Here is a 13,334-nt window from a genome sequence, read left to right on the forward strand (position 1 = left end):
GCAACATCTTCCACAAAAATATAGCTAGCACTGTTATAAAGAGTTACACAAGCCACAGTTAGACCATTGGAATGCGTTACAATAGCTTTGAATACAGTGCAACATTTGCTATCTTTTAGCATTAAAGAGAAGAAATAAAATCCATCTTCTTTAAAATTGATAAACATGACAACACAATCACTGAATAATCAGTTAAAAGTACGATGAACCCATTATGTGTGAAGGATCCTTAAAGCTTTGCACATGGATGTACATCATAGAGAACATAGGGCGTGCTGATGACGTCAGACACGTCATTCGTGTGCAATAAGCGCACTGTAAGCTGATTGGCCTGATTATAGAACGTTCACACCCTCCCGCCTCCAGTAGCCTACAAATGACAGTGCGGCTCAAACCACCGGTGATAAGAGGGGGGAGAAGTACATGGGACTTTTTAGATGTTGGCTTGGCAACGAAAGTAAAATTGTCAGATATATTTTCTACTGTTTGTATGCACGTGTTGTAGAATATAGTCAATTCACACGTATTTTGGTGTCCTAGGTTAAACGGCACGGACTAGCTCATTAGCCGCTAACCCCTCTAGCCGGCGTTCCGTGACGCACCAGAAAATGATGTAACTTACCGGCTTTCTGTGTGTTGCCTCCAACAGTACAACGAGAAAAGCAAGTTTATTCTGTCAACCCGCGTGCAGGGGGAACATTCTCAAGCTTTTTGTTGAATTAATGGCCCGGTTTCGTTGGTGTAGGTGAAAAGTCAGTAACTGCCAGTAACTTATAGTTCTTTCTCCGCTTGAGTCAGTACAGTAAATAATGAATCCAGCCCGTCGCTGTTCGGCTTTATTGAGCCAGCTGTGTGTCTCTTCACTGGGGGGGCCGACTACCAGAAGACCGTTTTCACCGGGAGCGGTCTCAGCTCCGGCGGGACCTCGACGCTCTGACACCGGTGTCCGAGGAGGAAGAGGGGGTGTCAACGGGACCTGTCCCCAGCTGAAGCCGAGTGGAGCATCCACACCTGGGGCAGCACCAGGTACCGTACACTTCAGTATTTCGTCCAGAATTCACCGACAGTGATAATATCGAGTTAGCCTCTCTACCACACTGTACTCATCAGTATATGACGTGTCATCCTCCATGACTCAAAATGTGGTTTCTGAATCGATGGCAGTCAAACCACGAGTCGTCACATAATGTAGTCCACGAGGCAGTAAATGTCACCACCCTGCTCCTTAGTTTTATACTGAAAAAGTTGAGATTTTGTACAAATAGTCCACATTAATGGACCTCAGGTTTCACTATAAGGTAGGCTACTAATGACTGAAGAGATGATAAGTTATGCTTTGTGGCTTTACCTCTTTGACAATGACAATTCTTTTCAACTGAGCTCAACATAAAGATCTTTTCATTTTAAGATCAGTCAAGAGTTAAACAGGCTGTCCTCCTAGTACATGTTGAAGTATCAATATAATATCAGTATCGGCTTTGACTTCAAGTTTAATTATTCATCTGAGATGCAAAACTGGTTTACACATGTTAAACTGTGCATGTGTTTGCAATCATTGCGTGTGTTGCTGATGATGTAACAGTCTTCCCCACTTTATGATCCCTTCCTCTCACTGACATCTGTCCCATATTCAGCGACCTGCAACCTAGAAATGTCTGAGGCGTGACATGAGAAGAGTTTCAGCAGGCGACTGCACAGGACAGAATGTTCCTTAAAATCGTCATTTCTCAGTCTGCTTTGTCATGGCATCTGCAGAACAACATGAACTGAAAGTTACATGAAGTACACAGCAGTCTAGTTTATACAGCAGCATCAGCATACACATCATGAGAACTTTTCTTAACACCTGCCGTCTGGTTGGTCTTCCCAGGTCTAAACAAACTGTCACAAAGAATTATTTCATGTTTGTTTGCTATATGGCTGTGACTAGTGTGCAGACTGTTGTTTTGATTAATTGTAGAGTCTATAAAATATCAGACACTAGCATAAAATGCTCCGCACAATTTCCCAGAGCCCCCTTTCATTATCAATTCATCTGCTAGTGATTTTCTCAATAATTTATCTAGTCTGTAAAATGTAAGACAATAATGAAAAATGCCCATCACAGATTCCCAGAGTCCAAAATGATGTCTTTTGTTACCCTGACAAAACAATCTTCACTCAAGGTTCACTTACTCCTTGTTCTAGAGCTTTCAGCCGTATTACAGGGTCTTCATCAACAGCTGGAGTTTGCTGTCTTGGAACTGTAGGTTATTCTGAGCACTTTTAGACCCTCATCCACGTTGGTTATTAATTACCTCATGTTAGGTATGTGTTTGTCTTTGAAGTTTCTCAAACAGTGAATAAAACTGAACATTTATGAGGAATTAAAGGGTTAATCTGTAAAAAATCACCTGTCAGCCAACCAGTGTGTTCAGCAGTGTTAGATGCTCTTACTTGGGGTTTCTACAGGTGACGCTCTTTTCTCTCTGACTGCTCACATTAACAACCTAGTTCTATTTATTACCTCTCTTCCCCTGTGATACAGGATGTTTTTAAGCAGGTACCTCTATGTTTCAGCAGCCTCAGTTTCCTTCCTGCCGTTGCAAACCTTGATTTTACTAATTGCACTGCATTCAGAGCTACACTTAACTGGCTGACAAAGAAGGTGACAGGACTGTATGGAGAAGCAGAGATCAGCCCTGGTGCTGAGATGTAAATACACAGGATTGGCCTGGTTACCTTAAATATAAAGAAGGACCTTTGCAGGTCAGTGCAGCTGGATTTGTGAACCACTGTCCTGCTTTAGAAAGGGATTATTTCTTTCCAGGAAGAGAGGTTTGAATGTTTAGTGGCATGGTGGAAATGCAGTTTGGAGAATCCTGAGGAAACCTTCAGAAACCTGTACCGGTTAAAGCTTACTGATGTAAAGCCCGTCAGGAAGCAGCGTTTTAGTTAGTCACGCAGCTCTAATCAGGTTGGAGGTTTGTCTATTTTAGGTTTTGTCACAAGAAAGCAGGTCAGGCCTCTATTTTATGCCTGTGGTCATGTCACGCACGCACGCACACACTCACAAATATTCCTACATGACCTGGGGTCAGCAGCAAAATGGTTTCTTAAATTAGCTGCTTTTGCATTTGAGCCCACTGATGGCTAAAACTCTTTATCTAACTCCATGCATCTTTACTGGCCTCTGTAATGGGATTGGTCAGGCCGGGTTGCATAACCTTCCAATGAAGAAGACATGGGACAACGCAGAGTGCACACCAGGGTTAAATCAATCAGTCAGGCCTTTATAAGCCACATTAAAAAGTAAAATCTCTTGAGTTAGCTTGGCATTGTTGACACTACAAGACTAAAGTCTGCAGTTCCACAGACAGCTCAGTGTCTGATTAATGTCACATTAGACCTATATATAGAGCCATCCTGCATTCATCTTCCACCCAGTACCACTTATCTAATACGTGACTCTGGTAATTTATTTAATTTGCATGCGGCTGCCACACCAAAGGAGACGATGTCCTGGAATTTGATCTGTGTGTGTAACCAGCACCACCCAGTTACTGAGCAGCAGCTCCACTGAGTGCTGGAACTGGACTCCTGCCACCATCAGCACCTTCCTTTGCTGCAGAGAAAACAGCAGAGTGCAAAATGGGAGCAATCATTTTTTATAAGACATGGAATAGATGTGAGTCAGCGGTGCTACTCTGATTTGTGATTTTCTGCTCAAAGACTTCTTTTATTTTGTATATTTAGTACTAGGGTGGAAATGACATAACGACACTGTCTTTTTTGCTGATATCTGTGGACTTGATGTGTGTGTCACTGGTGAGTTGGTACTGAAATGAGGAAGTATGAGACGATATGTTTTTCTCAATCGAAGTTCCTGTCTGTACTTTCGCCAAGTATGTTCCAAATTCCTATAAGTGTTGTTGCTCCTCCTGTTTTATCACAGATGCATTTGGAGCTGACTTGTGTTCTTAAGATAGACAAGATAGACAAGTATCCCAGCATGCATGCTGCATCAACCAGCAGCGATGTTTTCTACAGTCAGCTGAGCTACTCATCTCAACAAGAACACTATGGTCCTAAATGCTAATTGAGCGTACTGCATCCCTTTTTCCTTGTAAGGGTGGATTACTGAATTCAGTTGGCTGTTGGCTTTGCCAACAGTTCTCAAGAACACAAGTTCAAACTTGGTAACAAGGCACTGAGAGAAGCTGGAGTCTGGAAATATACAAACTGAGTCCCAACAGGCTTTTTCCCCAGCAGACATTCTGACTTGTTACAGCAGGAAGAACACAGGTGGAACTAATGACACAGATGATGGTTCCATTAAAAGAGCCAGTAAGCATGATAGCAGGGTTGTACTTGTTGAACTAAACACCTGGAGTGCATCTGTTATTAATGTTAGTACCTTCACCTTTGCTTCTCCTCATATGTAAAATGTCTACACACACTGCACTACTTGTAAGTTACCAAGTGCCTACTTGTGTAAAATATTTCCAGTAATCAGCAACAGTGCTGACAGGGGACACACCAGGCTAATGAGGATGACCTCATTAACACTCATGCTGATAGATGGCTCTGAGTCAAACAAGGTCAGTGTTTTATTGTTTTTAAAGTGACTCGTTTCTATGTGTCAGTCAGTCTTTTAGGGAAAGAATATATTTCCAAAAAATCTGTGATAAAATAAAATATTTAGTTTCATTTTTCAAAAAAAGGTTCAGTAATTTCCTGAAACAGCTGGTCACTGTAGTTTTAAGAAACATTACTCAAACAGGAGGAAAATGTGCATTTGCTGGGGACTACTTTCAGCAGCGGATGAATCCACATTTGGTGTTACACTTGTGAGTATTTCTGGCAGCAGGACAGTGTGATTGAGTCAAAATAAATGAGTGTGTGTGTTCATGGTGATGAGGGAACATGTTAGCAGTGTGGCTCGCTGTGTTTTTAATAGTTTTTGGACAACAGCTCAGAGGAATAAGATACATCAGGCTTTGATACACACACAATACTTGTTAGTAGATCAGATCGTTGTTGGTTTGAGTCTGCACCGAGTGCTTAACAGTAATGGCCAAATCCACTAAATGATTGCACGGCTTTTGTGGCCACTAAACCTATACAGATGTGACAGAATGATAGCATGTGATTCACAAAGTACCTGTTAAGGGTGAAATGCACCATAAACTGCGCTGCCAAGCAAACTGCTTCATGGGTTGCCGGGTCCATTTGCATGTATGTAAATTAGGTAATATTCATACATTCAGTGCAAAATTGGCCCCTTTCTATGCAAATAAGCCTTGTTTCAAAAACAGTCTAATTCACAAAGACCAGCGCTAATTACCACACACAATTAGTGTTATTAGCATCCTCAGATAGTTAGTGTTAACTGCACACACTCACTCCTCTCTCTCTCTCTCTCTCTCTCTCACTCTCTCTCTCTCTTTCTCTCTTTCTCTCTCTCTCTTCAGATATTAAAGCTTGTGAAGTTTGAATGATAGTGAATTGATGTGCACTCTGTAGGACCAATCTGTGTGCTGAAAAGTGGAGAAAAGCCTGAAACACTGGAAACCGCTGGACTCACTCAATCAGAGGCAAAACGAAGGCAAATTGCACTCAGCTGCAAAACTATCTAAGTGTGTTTGTGCCGGTATGTCATTAGCACGAAATGTTTAGTGAATAGGACTTTAAAACGGGGCAGATTGCGGTCATAACTGCTGCGCAACTGTCGGTGTTGTCAGTGGGCACAATCCATTCTTTGTGGATTTGGTCCTAAGTGTGTATTCCTTCATAGGGTGACTGTGGAATGAACACACACAGTGAATGTAAATTCTTTGCTTGCCTGAAGGTTCATTGTTGACTGACATTTCCAGTTTACTGCACAAGTTTCCTCTCTGGACTGCTTACGCTGCACAGCTGCCATTCTGTTAATGTGTGTGTGTTTGAGAGAGAGGGAGAGCATTCTTGAATGGGCCAGTCCAGGACTGAGTCACCTCCTTCATCTGGCTGCCACAGCAGCAATCACTGGGACCGTCTCATGAGAGTCACACTGTGCCTCCATCCCCACATCCAGCAGACCGCTTGATCCAATGCAGCTCTGCTGAGCCAGGAAGAAGACGACAGGCAGCGTTAGGTGGATAACCAGTGAAGAGACTGGAAACTGTGTGTGTGTGTGTTTCTTTCGTCGATTTTGTTCCATGTAAGTATCTTTTGGTGTTATATGTTTATGTGGCCAACAGATAAATCAGATCTGGTCCAGTCAGTGTCACTCCCCTCTGATAGGTTGGACATGATGACACTATGTAGAATTGATCAGCATCCATAGACACGTTTTTGCTACAGCTAAAAAAAACAGCCTGATGTATAGCAGAGAAACACTGATTGTAACTGTTAGATTTGTGTGGTCATGTTGAGGCTACAAGCTAGTGGTGTAGCTCTAGACATGTCAGTCTGCCAGTTAAAGGTTGACAGTTTTAGTTATGACTGAAACATTGTAGCTCATTTTGAATGGATTGCCATGAAATGTGGCACAAGTGTTGATTTTCCTGTCTGGGTGAATTGTAATCACTTTGGAGATCTTATGACTTTTCATCTAGCATTATCATCAGGTCAAAAGTTTACTTTGTCCAGTTGAGTTAGTTAGTTTTGCAGATATTTGATCACAAACCAATGACATTCCCCTCAGAGTCAGCTGCACTTTGTGTTTAGTTGGTAATGTTAGCATGCTAGTAGGGCTGGAACAACGCGTAAACGTTATCAATTACGTTAATAACATAAATACGTCGATTTGTGTGGAATGCATCACACTGTTTGAATTCACCCCCAGGTATTGTGGCTTCCCTTTCCATTGGTGTTACGCTGTAAGTGTAAGCAACCTTTTGCTTCCACTTAGCAGCTGGACTTTCTGATAGCATTCTCAACATGATTGTCAAGGATATGAGACCCTTTCTATTGTGGAGGGCCAGGGCTTCCATGTGATGGTCAACACAGTTTACCCACAGTACACACTCCCCTCCAGGGCCCACTTCACCACGCTGATAGAGAGGAGATATGACCAGACTCTGAAGAGACTGAAAGCAAAACCAAAATCACTCACCACAGATGGATGAACAAGTGTCACCACTGAGGCATACTTAGATTTCACTCACCACTTTATTAATGAAGACTGAGCCGACTTCATATAGCTGATGCACATTTGTGTTACTGATAGATGCCTTTTAATTCTTGGCACTTTATTTTTTTATGTTGGGAAGTACTTTTAGAGAAAATACTTATACGGTTATTTATTGGCAAGTTAATCAATGGATTAATCGACTAATCAGAAAATAATCAAAAGAATAATCCAAAAAATAATCGTCGGCTTAATTGAAATAATAATCGTTAGATTAATCGACAAAAAAAAGTCGCAGCCTTACATGCTAACATGCTACATAGAAAGCAGTCCCAGCTAATAATCAGCATGCTAACTGTCACTGTGAGCGTGTTAGCATGCTGAAGTTAGCATTTAGCTCAGTACAGCCTCACAGAGCTGCTAGCATGGCTGTAGATTCTCTGTGTTGCTATAATATGTTGTGGGGAAGGACAAAATACTATAAACCTGTAAGACAACACATTATCCAAACCATGCTAATATCCTCTAGTTCTAGAACAAAGCTAATAACTGGATCTAGAGTTTAAATTTTTTTCTTTTTTGGGGGGGTCAAACAGTAAAACAGTTTTCAATGGCAAGAATGGAATTTCACAGTGAACATTGTACGTTTAGTGTATTTATGATTTCAGATTATGTAGCTGCTGGATAAACTGGCAACTCAGTATCATGTAAAGCAGCACAGATGTTGTCATATGAGCATTTAACAAGCTAACCAAGGCTAACATAGTTCCTCAACTGCTCTCTTCTCATCAAATCTCATTGTTATAGTTGTGAAATATGTTTGACAACAGCTTTATTCCAGTGTCATCATATGAATAGTTTTATTCCGTATCATGAAATGTAACATACATGAACATGACAACAACACAACCATTCTGTTAGACTATTCATGTAAAGATTTAAATAGAAGGAACACATGAAAGTTATTACACAGTGTTTGGGGGGAATCATGGAGCATTTTTGTCCCAGATTAAATGCTGTTTCAGAAAAATTCTTTTTAGCCTGAAGAGTAACATTCTGCAGTAAATGGTGAACACTGACCCTAAATCAGATTAGTGAATTAAGCAGGTTAAGGAAAGGATCTGTCCACTGACAAAGAGAACAATCCAGACTCTGTCCCTGTCAGTTAGGCAGAGAACACATTTCCTCTGTGTGTGTGTGTGTGTGTGTGTGGGTTTGGGTGTGTGTGTGTGTCCAGCGCTGTCATCCCCACCTGTTGAACAACACGCTCATTCTTATCAAAAACCCTTCCCACTTAGTCCATTAGTTAGATAACATCCTTGTACCCATGACACACACACACACACACACACACACCCAGAGACACACCGATCCACCCCTGCAGCTCTGACCAACTTTTCTCTTTTTTTTCAACTTCCTTCCTTCCTTCCTTCCTAACCCTTTTCCTTCAAAAAATGCTCCCTGTTCTTCAGTCAGCATCACTCATCACTATAGTGACCGTGTTAATACAGAAACCTGATTGGTCTCTCTCCGTTTCTGAGACAGGCTTACCGTGTCTCCCGGCTCTGCAGAGGTCACTGTGTGACACAGCGAACCAGAGCGGGGAAGGGAGGGGTGTAAAGCGATGATTCAGAGGGAGAGGGAGACGGACGTACTGGGGATGAGACAGATAAAGGATGAGTCACAGCTTGGGCAGACAGAGAGGAAGAGATGCAGCGCTGTGATAGAAGAGGATAAAAGGGCAGAAGGCAGGAGTGAATGACAGAGACAGACAGACGTGGACTGTCCTGGTCTGTAGGAAGAAGAGGGAAGAAAGCATTTGGTCAAACATGGAGGCCGTGGGTAAGACATTCATATAACAGTTACTTACAGTGACTGGAGCTGTAGAGCAGAGACAGACAGACAGGCAGCAGTAAGGAGGTGAAAGGTGAAGGCCTCACTGTCCAGCTCTACCGTTAAGGCTGCACAGACGAGGTGCATACTGACTGAAATGTATCTGTAGCAGTATTAACCAATCCAACAGCACTGAATGCTCAGTCAGATAGCTCATTTCTTCTCCAGGGTCTCTGCCGTTGTCTTGAAGTGTCTTAAAAAGTACTCAACAAAAGGCCTTAGAGGGTATTAGAGCTGCAATGATTAATCGATCAGTTGTCAACTATTAAATTACTCGCCAACTATTTTGATAACTGATTAATCATCTTGGGTCAATTTTAAGAAAAAAAATGTCCAAATCCTCCGATTCCAGCGTCTCAAATGTGAATATTTTCTGGTTTCTTTAGTCCTCTTTGACAGTAAACTGAATATCTTTGGATTGTGGACAAAACAAGACATTTGATCGACATGTTTCACCATTTTATGGACCAAATAACTAATCAATTATTTAAGAAAATAATTGTCAGATTAATCGATAATGAAAATAATCGTTAGGGTATTAAAAAGCAGTTGCTGTAATTGTATATCTGTTGTAGCTACAGTAACTAGGAAGTGTTGATACATTTGAACTGGTGAATTCATCTGTTTTCTGCTGCTTGTGCAGGTCCAGCTCACATGAATTTAGTTAATTACTTCATTAGGAATTATTGTTTCATACTGCTGAGAAGTGCTGAAAAAAATGTGATGGTACACTGTACTAATAAATAATTATAGGCCATATGGTTCCTACTGGGTTTCCTTCATAGTTTCATACTTTGGCTGGTATGATGGTGAAACAGGTATTAAATTAGATTGTATGTGGTATTAAAAAGGTCTTCAAATCTTAAATTTGACTTGGTGAACCTGCAGAGAGCCTGGTCTGTGACTAGATCATTCCTGATTTAAATATCTTTAACATAACTTTGTTAATTATGTCAGTAAAGCTTCCATATGACTATTTTTGATAGATGAACCAAAAAGGGTTCCATGCAACAAACTGTTATATGTCTGAGAAGTAAGGTATTATATGAATGAATGCTTGGTGTTGGTTCCAGAGTTCAGGAATAATATCGGCTCCAACATTTAGACATTTGAAACAATGTTTCCAGTCTGATATCTGTTTTAATGCATAATTTTAATTTGCACCTATAAAGAACAACATAAGAAAGCCTCCACTCCACCAGACAGACCAAAAAGATAAAGAGTGCAGGTGTTGGAGTTGTGTGCATATCAGAAAATGAAAGAAAACACCATGCAGTCTAATATGGGAAGCAGCAATAACATGCAATTAGCTAAGCTTGACTAGTTATGTAAGCTTGTTTCATGTAATAGTGGTAGTAGTTAGACCTTTGACTGGCCTGGAGCCAGCCTGTAAAACAGAAAACATTATTTCTATTGGTGGACATACGTGATGTCACATGGACTTCAAGGCGAGGAGTCTCTTCTCTCAGTTCAACTTTTGAACTTTTGAAACTAAGCTGATGAGTTTAATAGATTTGAAGCAGGATCTTCAGTATGTGGATTAAGTAGCTGTGAAAAATAAGATGTACTAAATTTCAGCTTCACCTGTTATTTTATGTGCCACATTTCAAATCTTTTGCTGTTGAGTTTATATCATTTTAAAAATGTAGAGCATCTTTGGCACAAAAAAACAAAGTTCTATATCATCTCACTTGCAGATTGTAGCCTGTGTGCACTGGACAGCTGTGTCTTTTACATGAATAAGTATCAGATCAGACTCTATCAGTAGATACCTGTTGGTGTTATATAAGGACTGATTAGGATTTGGACAAAAAACAACCTTTTATTCTGTTGCCAAAGTGGACTGTCCCTTTGTGCCAGTAACAGAGGATCACACATGCTTCTGACCCTGAGCCTGTATCTACAACACTGTTTGAGCTGTCTCTTCTTTTTGTGTGTGACTGATCCAATCAGATACTGCAGTCCTTGTACAATACATATCAGACATATCAGGCTGACAGCCCTCTGTTATAATCAGGTGAATGTCCAGTCAGCGTCCTCTCCTGCATGTACTGGACTGTTGAACTGTTTGCTTTCTAGTGGTCAGAACTTCAGTGAATGGTCTCAACAAATGTTTAGTCAGTATGTTCTAAAACCTCTGAAGGCCAAAGCAACCAAATTAGCAACAAAACCTTTGTCCTGTCTACACTACTGACTGTCTGGCATGTCTTTGTGTTGTCAGTCAACTTCATGTGTCTCAGCTAAAGATGCTCAATACTGATTTAGCCTTTTTGGGTCTGGTATGACCATTAGCTTATGGTGGCTAATGTTAGCAGACTTAAGACACAAGGCACCTTTAATGACCATACACTTTTCCTCTCTTCTAGTTTGTCCAATGGGAGGCAGCAGCAGCAGGTTGTTTGGTACGATGGCCCAGTCGCTGAACAGCGCTCCCCTGGCCCACCCAGACACGTACCTGGAGGAGAATCCAGACCAGGAGGACCTGGTTGAGATCGACCCGGACCAGCTGCTGAGAGAGTGTGAGGAGGCCCTGCAGAGGCGTCCAGCCAGACCACACCGGGATCTGGTCTATCCCAGCGGCACAGCGCCCCGCTGCCACAAGCACAACCCATCCATACGAGTCATGCAGTGGAATATACTGGCACAAGGTACAAATCTATAGATGAACCACATGTGACTGCAGTGTGTATATGTAAAAATGATATCTGGACCATTTTGGTATGAAAATGCAAACATTTGGCAAACAGTCTCTCTCTTGTGTTCCAGCTCTAGGTGAGGGGAAGGACGGGTTTATTCGTTGTCCATTGGACGCCCTCAACTGGCAGGAAAGGAAGTACCTGATCCTGGAGGAGATCCTCACCTACCGCCCTGATATCCTGTGTCTACAGGAAGTGGATCACTACTATGACACTTTCCTGCCCATCATGGCCAGCCTGGGTTACCATGGCAGCTTCCTGGCCAAACCCTGTTCTCCCTGTCTGGATGTAGAGCAGAATAACGGCCCCGACGGCTGCGCTCTGTTTTACCGCCGCTCACGCTTCTCCCTCCAGTCCACAGCTCACCTGCGACTGTCGGCCATGATGCTGCCCACCAACCAGGTAGCCATCGTGCAGACGCTGCACTGCCGGGTAACAGGCCGGCGGCTGTGCGTCGCTGTCACACATCTGAAAGCTCGCAGCGGCTGGGAGAGGCTGCGGAGCGCGCAGGGCGCTGACCTGCTGCAGCGCCTGAGAAGCATAACATGCAGGAGTGGTGGCGGCCAGAGCGAGGCGGTGTCCGGCAAAGACCCGTTAGTGGTGTGCGGGGACTTTAACGCAGAGCCCTCAGAGGACGTTTACAGGCGATTCCTGTCATCCCCCCTCGGCCTGGACTCTGCATACAAGCTGCTGAGCTCTGACGGACAGACGGAGCCGGCCTACACCACCTGGAAGATCCGCCCCTCCGGAGAGAGCTGCAGCACGCTGGATTACATCTGGTATACCCAGGATGCTTTGGGTGTGGAGTGCCTGTTGGACATTCCCACTGAAGAACAGATCGGTCCAGATCGCCTCCCCTCATACCACTACCCCTCTGACCATTTATCACTGCTCTGTGACATCAGCTTCAGGGAAGAGCCCCATAGGTTGATGTAGGCTGTCAGTCACAGCAGCACTGGACCAATATGAGGACTGAGTGAGTGTGACATCATCCGCTGGTCTGCATCTGCTCATGTTGGAGCCAGCAGACAGAGGGTGGGGTCACGGTGGGGCGAGTTAAACCTGATCGGAGCGCAAATCATAGGCGACCTGTCAATCAAGAGGCAGACACAAACTCAGATACACATGTGTCACTTTCTGTAATTTTGCTAATATTTTAAAGATAGTCATGATGGGAAACGTAGGAGTGATGTTAGACGCTGTGACATCACTCCTGCAGGAATAAATGATGATTGGGATTTGATGTCTTGAGTGGGGTGGAGGTGGGTGGGGTTTAGAGTCACACTGAAGCTATAAAATGCTATTTGTATTCAACAGTGTGTTTGAGCTCTTTAACTTAACTTTTTGTTTAAGTGAACTTCAGCTGACGAGGCAGCTAACGGCTTCATGTTGCTCCTCCAGCACATGGCTGCTGAGATTTGAAATCAGCTGCAGTTATTTATTGTTTCCAATACGCACAAGACTGTTGTAATTCTATTAAATTATTCTTTATATTTTATCAGTGGGTTATACTTTAATAAACAGTTTTCATTGAACTCTATGGTTCTTCAGTTTGACGTTGGTAATCATGACAGTGTTAGTGCTGTGATTACATTGGAGGAGAAATGTTAATATATATATATATATATAATAAAGTCAATATTTTTACTGTC

The 13,334-nt window shown here is 42.5% G+C and overlaps 1 protein-coding gene across 2 annotated transcripts; it reads left to right on the forward strand.

Moving 5' to 3' along the window:
• Nucleotides 1–382: 382 nt before the first annotated feature.
• nocta (nocturnin a) lies at nt 383–13,334 on the forward strand. 2 transcript variants are annotated; one of them, XM_067598516.1, is made up of 3 exons: nt 383–1,026; nt 11,353–11,634; nt 11,753–13,334. In XM_067598516.1, exons 1-3 carry the CDS (start codon nt 810–812, stop codon nt 12,616–12,618), a joined length of 1,365 nt encoding a protein of 454 aa, XP_067454617.1. In that variant the 5' UTR covers nt 383–809; the 3' UTR covers nt 12,619–13,334. The 2 variants fall into 2 exon arrangements, with proteins under 2 accessions (XP_067454617.1, XP_067454618.1); XM_067598517.1 differs by lacking the exon at nt 383–1,026 and adding an exon at nt 5,433–8,935.

The sequence above is a fragment of the Thunnus thynnus genome, chromosome 9 (genome assembly GCF_963924715.1).
Source record: "Thunnus thynnus chromosome 9, fThuThy2.1, whole genome shotgun sequence".
In the NCBI taxonomy this organism is placed as follows: domain Eukaryota; kingdom Metazoa; phylum Chordata; class Actinopteri; order Scombriformes; family Scombridae; genus Thunnus; species Thunnus thynnus.